At 41.5% G+C, this 18470-nt stretch overlaps 1 protein-coding gene across 6 annotated transcripts; it reads left to right on the top strand.

Moving 5' to 3' along the window:
• Positions 1 to 236: 236 nt before the first annotated feature.
• LOC115157159 (serine/arginine-rich splicing factor 11) lies at positions 237 to 18296 on the top strand. Of its 6 annotated transcripts, none has more exons than XM_029705163.1 (12): positions 237 to 532; positions 838 to 971; positions 3365 to 3480; positions 5264 to 5350; positions 6588 to 6637; positions 7635 to 7774; positions 7896 to 7974; positions 8101 to 8226; positions 16372 to 16461; positions 16595 to 16678; positions 16998 to 17160; positions 17332 to 18296. In XM_029705163.1, exons 1-12 carry the CDS (start codon positions 411 to 413, stop codon positions 17554 to 17556), a joined length of 1416 nt encoding a protein of 471 aa, XP_029561023.1. In that variant the 5' UTR covers positions 237 to 410; the 3' UTR covers positions 17557 to 18296. The 6 variants fall into 6 exon arrangements, with proteins under 6 accessions (XP_029561023.1, XP_029561022.1, XP_029561027.1 ...); XM_029705162.1 differs by having other exon boundaries at positions 3365 to 3522; XM_029705167.1 differs by having other exon boundaries at positions 238 to 532; positions 838 to 3080.
• The last annotated feature ends 174 nt before the right edge of the window (positions 18297 to 18470 follow it).

Below are 18470 nucleotides of genomic sequence, written 5' to 3'. Positions count from 1 at the left end.
GAGTGACTATCAGTGACTGACATAAGAGAAAAACTGCTGATTCACAACCAAATTACGATAGTGTACCTTGTGTATTATATTATTCTACATAACTTGCAGCAACAGTAAATTGAGACCCTGACTGAATTGATCCGGGGGCGTTCAAAAGGGGGGCGGCCCTCCCGCCGCCAGTTGTCCATCCACGCCCGTGTAAACTATCTACATCACTGCAGGATTTTCACAGTGCGCATGCCGTTTTTTTTATGTGTGTATTCACGCTTACAACATGGCGACGAAATACATTGGGATGAACGTTTGAGTTTATAAAACGTCTTCGGCTAGGATAGCAAAGAAGTAAATTTCTGAAAAATCCTTCTCAAATCGAAGGGTAATTGTTTATATATTTGTTTTTAAAATTGTATTGTGAAAAAATGAATTGTACCACGAACGTAGTGCAAGTGACGAACGTGTCGCCAAGCACAACATCCGAGCAGATGCGAATGCTGTTCGGGTTTCTTGGAACCATTGAAGAACTCAAATTGTTTCCACCAGAGTAAGTAACTCATATTTATTTAACTTTTGTCGCAAACTAGACATCGTTATTGGTTATTTGACTATTAATTTCCTACCAATTTGTGATTTGGTTGATTTCCATATAAGTAGTATTATTAACTTTAGTTTAGCTAACGCTAGCTAACGTTAGCATTTGAGGCCCAAGCTGGCCGTCACCAAAATATTAGACGAAACACGAGCTAGCTAAGATAATAGGTTGGTTAGTTACGTCAGGGGTGTTTTGTTGGATACAATCTACTTCTATGTTGTTGCTATCTAACTAACTTACAAACTAACGTATTGCAGTGAATCGCCTCTGCCAGTGACGTCGCGTGTGTGTTTTGTGAAGTTCCAAGAGTCGGAGTCCGTGGGGGTTTCTCAGCATCTGACTAACACAGTCTTCGTGGACAGAGCGCTGATCGTCGTCCCTTTTGCCGAAGGTTGGTGCTTTGTTCTCCCCTCTTCTGTATGAATGATCCTTGACTGTATGACGTAGTTATGGGAGAGTGACGCGCCCATTGATTTCATGATGGGGTTCTATGATCCTGTGGTTTGAGATACTATTTAAGCATGTGTCCTAGCTATTTCAGATCCTAGTATCCATTCTCGATCTGACAAGCCTATCTGATTCTGTGATAAATGATGCCATGCCATTCTCCCAGTGTCTTGTACAATCGCCTTGCTAATTACAATGAGAGAGATGTCTATATCAGATCTCTCAACCCATATCCTTGGTATACTGTGGAACTAAATACCAAACTTATACCCACCATACATTATATAAAGCTACTGCCACACTGTAAGGTCATAATGCCACCCATGATGTATTGGACTTGATAGACACTACAACAACACAGACGACTTTGAGTCTAGTGGTCTCCAGAGCCTATTTGTTGCCCCCCCCCCCCCCCTACCAGTAACCACAGTATACCAAGATCTGCTTTAGGGACCGGCACTTGCTTCGACTGAGAGAGCAGAACAAGCCAAGACTGTGCACGGGCAGACAAAAGAAAGCAGAGAGGAACTTACATGTATATGAAAACTTAACCATGCTTTTTATTTTCTCCCCCATATTGGACTATCCTCTATTAAACTTATCTCTGTTATTTGTGTGTGTGATTTGTTGTAGTGGAGAAGGCAAAAGCAGAGCCCCCTCCTTGATGGCTGAAAGTGGTCCTCTGCCTGCCAACAGGGGATTGTAGACAATTACAAAAGGCCAGCAAGCATTCAAGCAGCCCCCCAACCCTTCTCTTTCTCTTTTTTCTGTGTCCTTTCTTCTTTCTCTCATTTTCTATTCTCCATGTATTTTAGTTTAAGTGGAATGCAGTAGTTTAGATATTACCATAAGGCAGATCACATGTATAACACATGTTATTTGACTACTCACAAGTCTATTTATCAAAATAGGTATTTTAATAATCTGACCTGTATAACATCCAATTTAATTCTCATTGGATCCAAATGGTCACTGAACAATACACATACATCTCAATGACACGGCTATTGCTACACCTGCATTTCATACTTTTTTCACCTTTAGCGTTAAGGCACTTCCTGGTTTTGGGAGTTGGGTGAACCCTTGTCGCAATCTAGTATCCAATTTTTTAATTTAGCTAAAAATTAGATGCACTCACTCAACACTCGCTATCCCTCAAATTGGCAGATTCAAATAACTAGGCTGTGTGTTTTCTATGTTGACCAGTGATACTGTACTTTAAGGTTGCTGACTATCTAGTTGTCGTTAATTGTCTTAGATATCCACCCACATGACAATGGCAACTGGTTCAGTGCTCTCTCTTTTAACAGTGGTCTTTCTTTTTTGTTGTTGTGTTTTACAGTTCTTTTTCCTGGCTCAGCCAGTCCTGTAAACCAGGCCCTGCTGAAAATACCACCCAACCGTTTTGTCTCCTGCAGCTAAATTCTTTCTCCCATGTGCCCTTTTTTAAATGTTTTTTTTTGTGTGCGTATGTGTGTCTGTCTTGGTGTGTGTATGTTTGTGCGTCTTCTGTAAAAAAAAATAAGAAAAATGTTATTTTTTCCGTTGCATCTTGATTAAGATATTGTATGTTTCCTTTTTTAGGTAGCATTGGTAACATTGAGATGTGAAACCATAGTTGTTGTTTTTTTTTGCCCTATATTAGTCAGACATAAAAAAACAAGCTAATCTAATGTTGCCAAGTTGATTATTAAACTTAATTAAAAAGCATTAATTTGAAGCATATTTGATGCAGTGACAAGTAAGGTTCTTGGGAGCGCAGATATCGCCTACCTAGAATTTGATTGCTAGCTAGGTTATTTTTCTACATATTGCTGGTAAGTAGTAGAAACTGTGACTGTACAGTATTTACTGTTGACCTCCAACTCTCTGAAATTCTTTTTGTTTTGTGTATCTCGATTTTTTTTTTTCCTTTTTTTTCTCTGTGCTCCTTAGTAGTGAAGCCACCAACGTGAGTCGCTTGTTCAATCTATATGAAAATTGAGAGCACACCCCACTGGAGAAGCCGCTGTGCTAGCTAACGTTTGGTTCATGACTTAAAATACACGTTCAGGTGATACAATCTTGGCAGTGTTCACTGGAGTAGTGTGTATTGTGATATACTTTTTTCCCAACCTTAGAAGAATAACTATCTACAATGATTAAAAGAATAAAGGGAACAAACCTTCTCAAATCTAGCAGCTATCAAAGGTAACAGTATTGAAACCTGTACACATGTTTGTTTGAAGAATACCTGAGCAAGTAATCTTTTTGTTTTTCAAAATGTCTCTCCTCTTTAGTAGATTCTAGACGTAGACGTTCTCTTCTTCCCATAATGCCTGTTTTGTTTTTCTGTAGGTGTTATCCCAGAGGAGGCTAAGGCTTTGTCACTGCTGGCGCCAGCAAATGCTGTTGCAGGGATTATGTCCGGAGGAGGTCTCCTTCCAACACCTAACCCCATGTCCAATCCACAGGTAGGACTTCTCCCAACACCAAACCCCATGTCCTATCCACAGGTAGGTCCTCAGCATAGACATACAATATTTTGTTGTTCAATTTAATTATGTGGTCCTTCATTGTCTTATGTCAGATAGCGCAACGATTCTGCCTGCGCTAATCTGTCTCGTATCTTGCAAAAGGTATGGGATAGATCAAAAGTAGTTTGGCTACAATGTGCTGTCTAACATTTGAAAATACTACCTAGCTAACATTGTCTGCAGAACCTAATTTCTGCCTCAACTGTCTGTATTAATCTAAGATAAAACAATAAATTGGTCAATAATGAAGTTTCTTTGACGAAGTTCTAGTCATTTTACATTTAGCTATGGATTTTTGTGCTTCAATGAGCGGTATTTCTGAAGTTTGACTGGGCACAAAAGCTAGCATAAATTTGACCAATATTAGCTTACTAGAGGAGAAACGTTGCTGCTAACCAACAAGCTACCTACTTAGTGCTGCGTACACAATTTGTTGAACGCTTCAAACAAAAGCTAGCTCGCAAACTACTTTAGCAGTGCTAATTTTAACATTATAATAAAAAAATGTTGTGGCCAAATTAGTTTATTTTTTATTTATTTAGTTGTGGGGGGGTTTACAGATACTAACTTTTATGAGTTTTCATGAAGCAGCTGTTCTGCCGTGAGTCATTGCAGTAGCCTCCCGAGTCAGCTGCTGTACTCAGCTGAGCCAATTATACAAAGTTACTTACAAGTTAAACGTTAACGATCGCAGAGAAACATGCTGACTTACGGACTGATTTCTGACAATGGTCCCTCATTTTGAGGCTGCATTTCTACAACTTCAGGGTAATTTAACCAGGCTAAGCAAGCTTTTCATGTCAGTAAAGGTAGAGCTAGCCAGCTATGTCAGTAAGCTAGCTACAACAGTTAGCAAAGCTGCTGATCAAGTCACTGCACTGGCAACCAAGGTCCTTGCACATTATTTGTGCAGGAGATAGCCACAGTTTTGTTTATTTTCTCAAAATTGCAAACCAATAAATCAGTCACTTTTTTTGGGGGGGTAATTATTCTGCCTATTTCATGGATACGAGCGTAGTGATATAAAACAAAAAAAATCGGGAATTTTCATATTTACATAACAGTTCCACTTCCTACAAGACAGAGTGTTTAAGGGACGAGCGTTGCGTAGGAGTGACGCCATCTGACATAAGACAATGTTGGTTCTTAAGTTAATGAAATGGAACATGCCCTGATAAGTCCACTCTCACGTGAACACAGGCATATACATGACCACGGGTATATATATATATCATTTAAATGTGTACATCATGGTTCCCCAACTGGCGGCCTACCGGCCGAATTTAGCTTGCAGGTGGTTTTATTTGGCTCCCCAAGCTTTCTTAGCAACGAACAAAATAAACTTTTTATTTTTCGTTGTTGATCATAAGACTGTAAAAACACCAGGAAATCAGCTCCAATTGATTTAAATTTAGGAAATCTGTTCCCAAGTATTCCCATGCATAATAAAGAGATATGATCTATACAAATGTAAGCAAGGTTTGAAATTAAGTTTTAGTCAAATATGATATCTGTTCGGGATTCTTGCGATCAATTTGCAGTCTACAAATGATTTGTAATTATGTTCCGACCATCCACTCAAGAAAAAATTGGACCTCGGCTGAATCGAGTTGATGATCCCTGGTGTACATGATACTGCAACAAATTTTCCCCATGAGGACATTAGTCTGTAAAATAGAGTAATAGACAATGAAAGGGTTAATGATGTGTTGCATTTTAGATGGGAGGCAATCCTTTCGGTGGTCCCTCCATGGAGGCGATGGCAGCGTTTGGGTTTTCAAACCCCAATATGAATATGAATCCCCAGGTGAGTGTTTGCTTGCAACCTGGAGATCCACTACATGACCAAAAGTATGTGGACACCTGCTCGCCGAACATCTCATTCCAAAATCATGTGCAATAATGTGGAGTTGGTCCCCCCTATGCTGCTATAACAGCCTCCACTCTTCTGTAAAGGCTTTTCACTAAATGTTGGAACATTGCTGTGGGGACTTGCTTCTATTCAGCCACGCGCATTAGTGAGGTCGGGCACTGATGTTTGGCAATTAGGCCTGGCTTGCAGTCGGCGTTCCAATTCATCCCAAAGGTGTTTGATGGGGTTGCCGTCAGGGCTCTGCAAGGGAGTCAAGTTCTTTCACACCAGTCTCGACAAACCATTGCCATGCTGAAACAGGAAAGGGCCTTCCCCAAAGTTGGAAGCACAGACTCGTCTAGAATGTCATTGTATGCTGTAGCATTAAGCTTTCACTGGAACTAAGGGGCCTAGCCCGACTCATGAAAAAACAACCCCAGACCATTACTCCTCCTCCACCTCCACCAAACTTTACAGTTGGCATTATGCATTCGGGCAGGTAGCGTGCTCCTGGCATCCTCCAAACCTAGATTCGTCCGTCGGACTGTCAGATGTCGGCGAGATTTACACCACTCCAGCCGACGCTTAGCATTGCACGTGGTGATCTTAGGCTTGTGTGTGGCTGCTTGTCCATGGAAACCCATTTCATGAAGCTCCCGACGAACAGTTCTTATGCTGATGTTGCTTCCAGAGGCAATTTGGAACTCTGTAGTGAGTGTTGCAACCGACAGACGATTTTATGCTCTTCAGCACTCTGCGGCCCCGTTCTGTGAACTTGTGTGGCCTACCACTTTGTGGCTGAGCCACTGTTGCTCCTAGACGTTTCCAATTCACAATAACAGCACTTACAGTTGACCGGGGCAGCACTAGCAGGGCAGAAATTTGGCGAGCTGTTGGAAAGGTGGCATCCTATGACGGTGCCACGTTGAAAGTCACTGAGCTCTACAGTAAGGCCATTCTGCCAATTTTTGTCTGTGGAGATTGCATGGCTGTGTGCTCGATGTTATACATCTTTCAGCAATGAGTGTGGCTGAAATAGCCAAATCCACTTATTTGAAGGGGTGTCCACATACTTTTGTATATATAGTATTGTTCTGTATGCACACGCAAATGCTGGTGTTAAAAGGGAAATGTTGAAATTATATTTCTAACTTGTATATTATATATTTTACACTTCACTCTTCTTCCCCAGTCTTTTCCTACTGAGCAGCTTCTGAAGTTTATGACGCAGGTGGATCCAAAGTAAGTCATCGTGTCTCTAGAAAATTCCCTTTATAAGACTAGCTCACCTCCAGTAACACCTATGAGCCATTAATTTGTTGGATTGCACTCCAGTGTGTTCTAATTAAGCAATAAGGCGCGGGAGGTGTGGTATATGGCCAATATACCACGGCTAAGGGCTGTTCTTAGGCACAACGTGTTAGCTGTGGTATATTGGCCACATACCATGGACCCCAGAGGGGCTTTATTGCTATTATAAACTGCTTACTAAAGTAATTAGAGCAGTAAAAATATTTGTTTGTCATACCTGTGGTATACGGTCTGATATACCACGGCTTTCAGCCAATTAGCATTCGGGGCTGGAACCACCCAGTTTATAATTAAGCAGTAAGGCCTGAAGGGGTGTGGTATGTTTAAGCAATAAGGCACAAGGGGGTGTGGTGTATGGCCAATATACCACGGCTAAGAGCTGTTCTTAGGCACGACCTGGATACAGCCCTTAGCCGTGGTATATTGGCCATATACCACAAACCCCTGAGGTGTCTATTATAAACTAGTTACCAACATAATTAGACCAATAAATAGTACTTTTTTTTGTCATTCTCATGGTATACAGTATGATATACCACGGCTTTCAGCTAGTCAGCATTCAGGGCTCGAACCACCCGGTTTATAATGGCCAGAACAGCCCTTAACCGTGGTATATTAGCTATATACCACACCCCCTGGGTCCTTATTACTTAAATATACCACGCTTAAGGGCTGTTCTTAGGCACAACGCAAAGACAACCCTTAGCTGTGGTATATTGGCCATATACCACAAACCCCTGAGGTACCTTATTGCTATTATAAACCGGTTATTAATAGAAATGTAACAGTAAACAAGTAGTTTTGCATCATACCCAAGTTATATTGTCTGATATACACATGACTGGAATGCTGTGGCTGTTTCAGCCAAACACCATCCAGGACCCAAACTACCCAGTTTATAATCACCACAAAATGTCCTCTTCTTCAGAATGAACCACATGGGTGTAGGGATGAACATGAACATGAATCCGGGCCTGAAGGCAGACTCCTCCAACAAAGAGATAGAAGTGGCCATGAAGAGGGTCAGAGAGGCCCAGTCCCTAATCTCTGCTGCCATCGAGCCTGGTAGTGAGTAGCCAAAGCATTGCATCTCCAAAACATACCTTACATCTCAGATAAATTACCGTTAGCCCTAGCTAAAAGCTATTATTTGCTGTACCCAAGTAATTTTAACATTTTGTTTATGCAGACAAGGAGAGCAAGAGGAAGCACTCGCGTTCCAGGTCCAGGTCCAGACGCAGAAGGTCCCGTTCTCGCTCCAGACACAGGTGAACACGAACTCTGTTTTCCTGACAGAAATGATTTGGATTGTGTTAAAAATAAGTAAAGGTTTTTTAAATTCATATTGAGGGTAGAGATTGATGTCCTGTCTGTGTGATGTTCGTGGTCTGCAGGCGTTCAAAGAGCAGATCTAAGCGACGTTCACACTCCAGGAGCAGGAGACGCTCCAAGAGCCCTCGAAGGAGAAGTGGGAGGTCCCACTCCAAAGACAGGAGCAAACCATCACCAAGTAAATCCAGGTAAGCCACAGAGCACAGACTTGACCCATTCTTAATCCTCAAACGGCACACTCATAACTTCCAAGACAGCCCTGAGGTTACTGTCTACCTCCTAACCACAACTCTAATCCCATATATACAGTTGAAGTTGGTAGTTTACATACACTTAGGTTTGAGTCATTAAAACTCGTTTTTGAACCACTACACAAATTTCTTGTTAACAAACTATAGTTTTGGCAAGTCGATTAGGACATCTACTTTGTGCATGACACAAGTAATTTTTCCATCAATTGTTTACAGACAGATTATTTCACTTAAAATTCACTGTATCACAATTCCAGTGGGTCAGAAGCTTACATACACTAAGTTGACTGCCTTTAAACAGCTTGGAAAATTCCAGAAAAATTATGTAATGGCTTTAGAAGCTTCTGATAGGTTAATTGACATAATGTGAGTCAATTGGAGGTGTACCTGTGGATGTATTTCAAGGCCTACCTTCAAATTCACTGCCTCTTTGCTTGACATCATGGGAAAATCAAAAGAATCAGCCAAAACCTCAGAAAAACAATTGTAGACCTCCACAAGTCTGGTTCATCCTTGGGAGCAATTTCCAAACGCCTTAAGGTACCACGTTCATCTGTACAAACAATTGTACGCAAGTATAAACACCATGGAACCACGCAGCTGTCATACCGCTCAGGAAGGAGATGCGTTCTGCCTCCTAGAGTTGAACATACTTTGGTGCGAAAAGTGCAAATCAATCCCAGGACAACAGCAAAGGACCTGGTGAAGATGCTGGAGGAAACAGGTACAAAAGTATCTGTATCCACAGTAAAATGAGTCCTATATCGACAACCTGAAAGGCCGCTCAGCAAGAAAGAAGCCACTGCTCCAGAACCGGCATAAAAAAGCCAGACTACGGTTTGCAACTGCACATGGGGACAAAGATCCTACTTTTTGGAGAAATGGCCTCTGGTCTGATGAAACAAAAATAGAACTGTTTGGCTATAATGATCATTGTTATGTTTGGAGGAAAAAGGGGGAGGCTTGCAAGCTGAAGGACACCATCCCAAACGTGGCAGCATCATGTTGTGGGGATGCTTTGCTGCAGGAGAGGCTGGTGCACTTCACAAAATAGATGGCATCATGAGGAGGAAAATTATGTGGATATATTGAAGCAACATCTCAAGACATCAGTCAGGAAGTTAAAGCTTGGTTGCAAATGGGTCTTCCAAATGGACAACATACCCCAAGCATACTTCCAAAGTTGTGGCAAAATGGCTTAAGGACAACAAAGTCAAGGTATTGGAGTGGCCATCACAAAGCCCTGACCTCAATCCTATAGAAAATCTGCGGGCAGAATTGAAAAAGCTTGTGCGAGCAAGGAGGCCTACAAAGCTGACTTAGTTACACCAGCTCTGTCAGAAGGAATGGGCCAAAGTTCACCCAACTTATTGTAGAAGGCTTCCCAAAACATTTGACCCAAGTTAAACAATTTAAAGGCAGTGCTACCAAATACTAATTGAGTGTATGTAAACTTCTGACCCACTGGGAATGTGATGAAAGAAATAAAAGCTGAAATAAATCATTCTTTACTATTATTCTGACATTTCACATTCTTAAAATAAAGTGGTGATCCTAACTAAGACATGGAATTTTTACTAGGATTAAATGTCAGGAATTGTGAAACTGAGTTTAAATGTATTTGGCTAAGGTGGATGTAAACTTCCGCCTTAAACTGTATATAAAATGTACACTACCGTTCAAAAGTTTGCCGTCACTTCGTTTTTTTGCTTTTCTTTCAAAAATGTCTATGTCCATTAAATAACATCAAATTGATCAGAAATAGTGTAGACATTAATGTAAATGACTATTGTAGCTGGAAACAGCTGACTTTTTTTTGTATATCTACAGTGAGAGAAAAAAGTTTTTGATCCCCTGCTGATTTTGTACTATTGCCCGATGACAAAGAAATGATCAGTCTATAATTTTAATGGTAGGTTTATTTGAACAGTGAGAGAGAGAATAACAAAAAAATCCAGAAAAACGCATGTCAAAAATGTTATAAATTGATTTGCATTTTAATGAGGGAAATAAGTATTTTACCCCCTCTCAATCAGAAAGATTTCTGGCTCCCAGGTGTCTTTTTATACAGGTAACGAGCTGAGATTAGGAGCACACTCTTAAAGGGAGTTCTCCTAATCTCAGTTTGTTACCTGTATAAAAGACACCTGTCCACAGAAGCAATCAATCAGATTCCAAACTCTCCACCATGGCCAAGACCAAAGAGCTCTCCAAGGATGTCAGGGACAAGATTGTAGACCTACATAAGGCTGGAATGGGCTACAAGACCATCGCCAAGCAGCTTGGTGAGAAGGTGACAACAGTTGGTGCGATTATTTGCAAATGGAAGAAACACAAAAGAACTGTCAGTATCCCTCGGCCTGGGTCTCCATGCAAGATCTCACCTCGTGGAGTTGCAATGATCATGAGAACGGTGAGGAATCAGCCCAGAACTACACGGGAGGATCTTGTCAATGATCTCAAGGTAGCTGGGACCATAGTCACCAAGAAAACAATTGGTAACACACTACGCCGTAAAGCACTGAAATCCTGCAGCGCCCGCAAGGTCCCCCTGCTCAAGAATACATATACATGCCCGTCTGAAGTTTGCCAATGAACATCTGAGTGATTCAGAGGACAACTGGGTGAAAGTGTTGTGGTCAGATGAGACCAAAATGGAGCTCTTTGACATCAACTCAACTTGCCGTGTTTGGAGGAGGAGGCATGCTGCCTATGACCCCAAGAACACCATCCCCACCGTCAAACATGGAGGTGGAAACATTATGCTTTGGGGGTGTTTTTCTGCTAAGGGGACAGGACAACTTCACCGCATCAAAGGGATGATGGACGGGGCCATGTACCGTCAAATCTTGGGTGAGAACCTCCTTCCCTCAGCCAGGGCATTGAAAACGGGTCGTGGATGGGTATTCCAGCATGACAATGACCCAAAACACACGGCCAAGGCAACAAAGGAGTGGCTCAAGAAGAAGCACATTAAGGTCCTGGAGTGACCTAGCCAGTCTCCAGACCTTAATCCCATAGAAAATCTGTGGAGGGAGCTGAAGGTTTGAGTTGCCAAACGTCAGCCTCGACCTTAATGACTTGGAGAAGATCTGCAAAGATCTGCAAAGAGTGGGACAAAATCCCTCCTGAGATGTGTGCAAACCTGGTGGCCAACTACAAGAAACGTCTGACCTCTGATTGCCAACAAGGGTTTTGCCACTAAGTCATGTTTTACAGAGGGGTGAAATACTTATTTCCCTCATTAAAATGCAAATCAATTTATAACATTTTTGACATGCGTTTTTCTGGATTTTGTTGTTGTTATTCTGTCTCTCACTGTTCAAATAAACCTAACATTAAAATTATCGACTGATCATTTCTTTGTCAGTGGGCAAACGTGCAAAATCAGCAGGGGATCAAATACTTTTTTCCCTCACTGTACATTGGCGTACAGAGGCCCATTATCAGCAACCATCACTCCTGTGTTCCAATGGCACGTTGTGTTAGCTAATCCAAGTTTATCATTTTTTAAAGGCTAATCGATCATTAGAAAACCCTTTTGCAATTGTTAGCACAGCTGAAAACTTTTCCTGAATTTTTAAAATTACATTTTTCTTTTACTTTAACAAGGCAAGTCAGTTAAGAACAAATTCTTATTTTCAATGACGGCCTAGTAACAGTGGCTTAACTGCCTTGTTCAGGGGCAGAATTACAGATTTTTACATCGTCAGCTCGGGGATTCGATCTTGCAACCTTTCGGTTACAAGTCCAAAGCAAGTCCAACGCTCGAACCACTAGGCTACCTGCCGCCCATTTAAAGAAACAATAAAACTGGCCTTCTTTAGACTAGTTGAGTATTTGGAGCATTAGCATTTGTGGGTTTGATTACAGGCTCAAAATGTCCAGAAACAAAGACCTTTCTTCTGAAACTCGTCAGTCTATTCTTGTTCTGAGAAATGAAGGCTATTCCATGTGAGAAATTGCCAAGAAACTGAAAATCTCGTACAACTCTGTGTACGACTCCCTTCACAGAACAGCACAAACTGGCTCTAAACAGAATAGAAAGAGTGGGAGGCCCCGGTGCACAACTGAGCAAGAGGACAAGTACATTAGTGTCTAGTATGAGAAACAGACGCCTCACAAGTCCTCAACTGGCAGCTTCATTAAATAGTACCCGCAAAACACCAGTCTCAACGTCAACAGTGAAGAGGCGACTCCCGGATGCTGGCCTTCTAGGCAGAGTTGCAAAGAAAAAGCTGTATCTCAGACTGGCCAATAAAAATAAAAGATTAAGATGGGCACAAGAACACAGACACTGGACAGAGGAAGATTGGAAAAAAGTGTTATGGGCAGACAAATCTATGTTTGAGGTGTTCGGATCACAAAGAAGAACATTCGTGAGATGCAGAAAAAATTTGAAGACGCTGGAGTGCTTGATGCCATCTGTCAAGCATGGTGGAGGCAATGTGATGGTCTGGGGGTGCTTTGGTGGTGGTAAAGTGGGAGATTTGTACAGGGTAAAAGATCTTGAAGAAAGAAGGCTATCACTCCATTTTGCAACGCCATGCCATACCCTGTGGATGGTGCTTAATTGGAGCCAATTTCCTCCTACAACAGGACAATGACCCGAAGGACAGCTCCAAACTATGCAATAACTATTTAGGGTAGAAAACTCAGCTGGTATTCTGTCTATAATGGAGTGGCCAGCACAGTCACCGGCTCTCAACCCTATTGAGCTGTTGTGGGAGCAGCTCGACCGTATGGTACATAAGTGCCCATCAAGCCAATCCAACTTGTGGGAGGTGCGTCAGGAAGCATGGGGTGAAATCTCTTAAGATTACCTCAACAAATTGACAACGGTCTGCAAGGCTGTAATTGCTGCAAATGGAGGATTCTTGACGAAAGCAAAGTTTGAAGGACACAATTATTATTTAAATTAAAAATCATTATTTATTACCATGTCAGCGTTTTGACTATTTTCCTATTTTGCTAATTAAATTCAAGTATGTTTTCATGGAAAACAAGGACATTTTGAACGGTAGTGTATGTATGTATGTATGTATGTTTGGACACCAACTCGTTCAAGGTTTTTAATTTTTTTTTTACTATTTTCTACATTGCAGAATAATAGTGAAGACATTACATTATAACTATGAAATAACACATGGAATCATGTAGTAACCAAAAAAGTGTTAAACAAGTCAAAATATATTTGAGATTCTTCAAAGGAACCACCCTTGTTGACAGCTTTGCACACTCTTGGCATTCTCTCAACCAGCTTCACCTGGAATGCTTTTCCAACAGTCTTGAAGTAGTTCCCACATATGCTGAGAACTTGACTGCTTTTCCTTCACTCTGCGGTCCAACTAATTCCAAACCATCTCAATTGGGTTGAGGTCGGGTGATTGTGGAGGCCAGGTCATCTGATGCAGCACTCCATCACTCTCCTTGGTCAAATAGCCCTTACACAGCCTGGAGGTGTGTTGGGTCATTGTCCTGTTGAAAAACAATTGATAGTCCCACTAACCGCAAACCAGATGGGATAACGTATTGCTGCAGAATGCTGTGGTAGCCATGCTAGTTAAGTGTGCCTTGAATTCTAAATAAATCACTGACTGTGTTACCAGCAAAGCACCATCACACCACCACACATGTGGAGATCATCCGTTCACGTACTCCCCGTCTCACAAAGACAGCGGTTGGAACCAAAGATGTCATTTGAATTCATCAGACCAGAGGACAGATTTCCACCAGTCTAATGTCCATTCCTCGTGTTTCTTGGCCCAAGCAGGTCTATTCTTATCATTGGTGTCCTTTGGTAGTGGTTTCTTTGCAGCAATTGGACCATGAAGGCCTGATTTCACAGTCTCCTCTGAACAGTTGATGTTGTTGTGTCTGTTACTTGAACTCTGTGAAGCATTTATTTGGGCTCAAATTTCTGAGACTTGTAACTCTAATGAACTTATTCTCTGCCATAGAGGTAACTCTGGGTCTTCCTTTCCTGTGGCTGTCCTCATAAGAGCCAGTTTCATTATAGCGCATGATGGTTTTTGTGACTGCACGTGAAGACATTTTCAAAGATCTTAATGTTCCGTATTCACTGACCTTCATGCCTTTAACAAAATGATGGACTGTCATTTCTCTTTGCTTATTTGAGCTGTTCTTGCCATAATATGGACTTGGTCTTTTACCAAATAGGGCTATCTTCGGTATATCACCCATACCTTGTCACAACACAACTGATTGGCTCAAATACATTAAGAAGGAAAGAAATTCCACATTCACTTTTAACAAGGCACACTTCTTAATTGAAATGCATTCCAGGTGACTACCTCATGAAACTGGTTGAGAGAATGCCAAGAGTTTGCAAAGGGTGGCCACTGAAGAAACTCAAATGAAATATATTTTGATTTAATGTGTTATTTCATAGTTTAATGTCTTCACTATTATTCAGAAAATAAAGAAAAACCCTTGAATGAGTAGGTGTTTCCAAACTTTTGATTTAACATTTATTTAACTAGGCAAGTCAGTTAAGAACAAATTCTTATTTACAATGACGGCCTAATCTATACACAATACCCCATAATGACAAAGCAAAAAACTGTTTTTTAGAAATGTTCGTTTTTTTTATTTTATAAATTAGCAATCACATTTTACATAAGTACTCAGTACTTTGAAGCACGTTTGGCAACTATTATAGCCTCGAGTCATCTTGGGTAAAACGCTACAAGCTTTGCACACCTGCGTTTGGGAAGTTTCTCTGCAGATCCCTCTCAAGCTCTGTCAGGTTGGATGGGGAACGTTTCTGCATAGCCATTTTCAGATCTCCAGAGATGTTTAATTGGGTTCAAGTGTGGGCTCTGGTTGGGCCACTCGAGGACATTCAGAGACTTGTCCCGAAACCACTCCTGTGTTGTCTTGGCTGTGTGCTTAGGGTCGTTGTCCTGTTGGAAGGTGAACCTTCGCCCCAGTCTGAGGTCCTGAGCGCTCCGGAGCAGGTTTTTCATCAAGGATCTCTCTGTACTTTGCTCTGTTCATCTTTGCCTCGATCCTGACTAGACTTCCCAGTCCCTGCTGCTGAAATACATCCCCACAGCATGATGCTGCAACCCCCATGCTTCACTGTAGGGATGGTGCCATCTTTCCTCCAGACGTGACGCTTGGCATTCAGGCCAAAGAGTTCAATCTTGGTTTCATCAGACCAGAGTCTTGTTTCTCATGGACTGAGAGACTTTAGGTGCCTTTTGGCAAACTCCAAGTGGGCTGTCATGTGCCTTTTACTGAGGAGTGCCTTCTGTCTGGCCAATCTTCTATAAAGGCCTAATTGGTAGAATGCTGCAGAGATGGTTGTCCTTCTGGAAGTTTCTCCCATCTCCACAGAGGAACTCTGGAGCTCTGTCAGAGTGACCACCGGGTTCTTGGTCACCTGCCTGACCAAGGCCCTTCTCCCTCGATTGCTCAGTTTGGCCAGTCGGACAGCTCTAGGAAGAGTCGTGATGGTTCTAAACTTCTTCCATTTAAGAATGTTGGAGGCCACTGTGTTCTTAGGGACCTTCAATGTTGCAGAAATGTTTTGGTACCCTTCCCCAGATCTGTGCCTCGACACAATCCTGTCTCGGAGCTCTACGGACAATTCCTTCGACATAATGGCTTTGTTTTTGCCCTGACATGCATTGTCAACTGTGGGACCTTGTATAGACAGGTGTGGGCCTTTTCCAAATAATGTCCAATCAATTGAATTTACCACAGGTGGACTCCAAGTTGTAGAAACATCTGAAGGATGATCTATGGAAACAGGATGCACCTGAGCTCATTTGAGTCTCATAGCAAAAGGTCTGAATACTTAATAAGAAAAAGGTATTTCTGTTATGTTTAATAAATTAGCAAAAATGTCAAACCCGTTTTCGCTTTGTCATTATGGGGTATTGTGTGTAGATTGCTGAGCAAATTGTTTTATTTAATCCATTTTAGAATAAGGGTGTAACGTAACAAAATGTGGAAAAAGTCAAGGCACTGTGTGTGTGTGTGTGTGTGTGTGTGTGTATATATATATAATACCAAAATTTTATCAGATGTAACCAACTTGTCTCTGAACCACAGGGATAGGAAGAAAGAGGAGCGGGATAAAAAGTGCTCCAAAACACCTCCGAAAAGCTACAGCACTACCAGGAGGTCTCGCAGTATAGATAGGTGAGTGCAGCTTTGTTTGGTTAGAGCCACACGTCTGACTTGTCTGTTTCTCCATGCTGCCAAACATGTTGATTGGTCAGATATTTACTACTTGTGAAATTAATTTTTTTCATTTTGTTGCTGTTGAGTACAGAAGGCGGAGGAAGAGTCGCAGCGCCAGCCGATCTCCTAAGAAATCCCCCAAGAGGAAAGTTTCCAGAACTCCCTCTCCTAGAAGGTGGATATTTTGGCCTATCTATGGTCTCGTTATTGCCGTTTATATTATTGATTGCTTCTCATAGGAAATTATTTCCTAAGGGGACACGTTTACAAAATGATGCCAGTGGTATTGGTGGCTACTTTGAGAGTGTGAATGAGATGATCTTCTAGACATTTTGTTTACAGTGTGAATGCCCTCGACTCATGCACTCAATTTATTTAGATTAAATGTCAAGGGTTCTTTTAAGAGACCTGAAAATAAACAATGTTGGACTGTCTACACACATTTTTAGATTTTGAGACTTTGTTTCATAAGCTTTAACCTTTCCTCTCTACAGACATAAGAAGGAGAAGAAGAGGGACAAGGAAAGACAGAATGACCGGGATCGAGAGCGCAGGTGCGATAAAGACCGCAGTCGGGAGGAACGGAAGGAAAAGAAAGAAAGGAGTAAAGATAAGGAACGGGAAAAGAAAACTGATGGAGAGAAAGGGGACGTGAAGGTAAGCAGCAATGACAAACTGATTTGTCTTAAGTTATGTAGGCTGTCCACGCTTATTCTTCCTTCTGGCTTTTGACCTCAGATCTAGCATTACTCACTGTATTTAAATGAAAAACAAGTCATATGAAATGAGCTTCAGAAATATGAAACTTAATCATTTCAAATGTCCTAGATGTCTTTGCAGGTCACCAGAGACTATGATGAGGAAGAGCAGGGCTACGACAGTGAGAAGGAGAGGGAGAGGCTGGACAAGAAGGATTCCGACCAGGACTCCGGAGCCCAGTCTCCTCACTCAGTGGAAGGCAATGGCACTGTGACTCCCAAAGTCAATGGTGACGACCACCGCGAAGAGGACGTCGACCACCACGAAGAGGACGACATGGATGTCAGTGATTGAGTAACCTAATCAGAGACGGGTGCATAGATCTCTGTACCCAACCCTCCATTGTACCCAACCCTCCATGCTGCACCGACCTTACTGTATACAGGCTTCAATCAACTCCATCCCTCTATCTCACTTGAATTATCTTTCTTTTGGAGTGACTAGACAAAATAGATCAATTAGAAGATGAACTTTAAGACTTCAGTTTTCTAAATGTTCAGTTTGTACGGTGTGTACATGATTCTTTATTTTGTCCTATTTCGGTGGTGAAAAGGTGTGGTTGAAAGGTTTATTGCTGTAATTTTAAGTGTATACTCTAGCAAGTGTGCGACCTGTTTTAATTTGTTTTTTTTGCTGAAAGGATAACGGCATTTGTGTATTTGACTTCGTTTCTACTCATTGCTGGGAGCAGAAGCAGCCAGTTGCACTGCTTAACAAATTCACTGTATGTCCATTTCATCAGACATGGCTGCTAGATGGAGCAGTTTGCTGTGGACTTAGCTTTTCATTCTTGAGCTTATTTTTGTATTGTTGCCTCAATAATTCACCATTTACTATTTTTTTGTCACTTCTGTACGTGGTATAGTGTTCATATCCCATCCGTTATTATACGGAAGCCGTATAGTGAGTCTTGTGGTGCTATAATAACCACTCCTTATAGCTCACCTATTCACAATACCCATTAGATCTTATTCTTGTTGTCATTCTTATAAGTTTGTATTGTTTTATATACAATAAAAACCCATGTGTAAAGATTTCAGAGCAATATATTTTTTTAAATAAGAATCTTTGAGAACTAAGTCACCAAAAACTAGACAGGTAAAATTTAAAAAATGGCATGGCGCCCACATTGATTTTATGTTTGAGTTACTCAGATAGCATAAGAACACAGCATTTTGTCTTATGTGTAGAATTGCAGGAAACTAGCT

This window comes from Salmo trutta, chromosome 21 (genome assembly GCF_901001165.1).
Source record: "Salmo trutta chromosome 21, fSalTru1.1, whole genome shotgun sequence".
NCBI classification, from domain to species: Eukaryota; Metazoa; Chordata; class Actinopteri; order Salmoniformes; family Salmonidae; genus Salmo; species Salmo trutta.
This window is presented reverse-complemented; position numbering and strand designations above follow the sequence as displayed.

Coding starts and splice junctions, on each gene's coding strand:
- LOC115157159 (XM_029705162.1), top strand. CDS start 411: ATGAATTGTACCACGAACGTAGTGCAAGTGACGAACGTGTCGCCAAGC. Junction 533..837: donor CTCAAATTGTTTCCACCAGA/GTAAGTAACTCA, acceptor AACGTATTGCAG/TGAATCGCCTCTGCCAGTGA. Junction 7,775..7,895: donor TGCTGCCATCGAGCCTGGTA/GTGAGTAGCCAA, acceptor TTGTTTATGCAG/ACAAGGAGAGCAAGAGGAAG.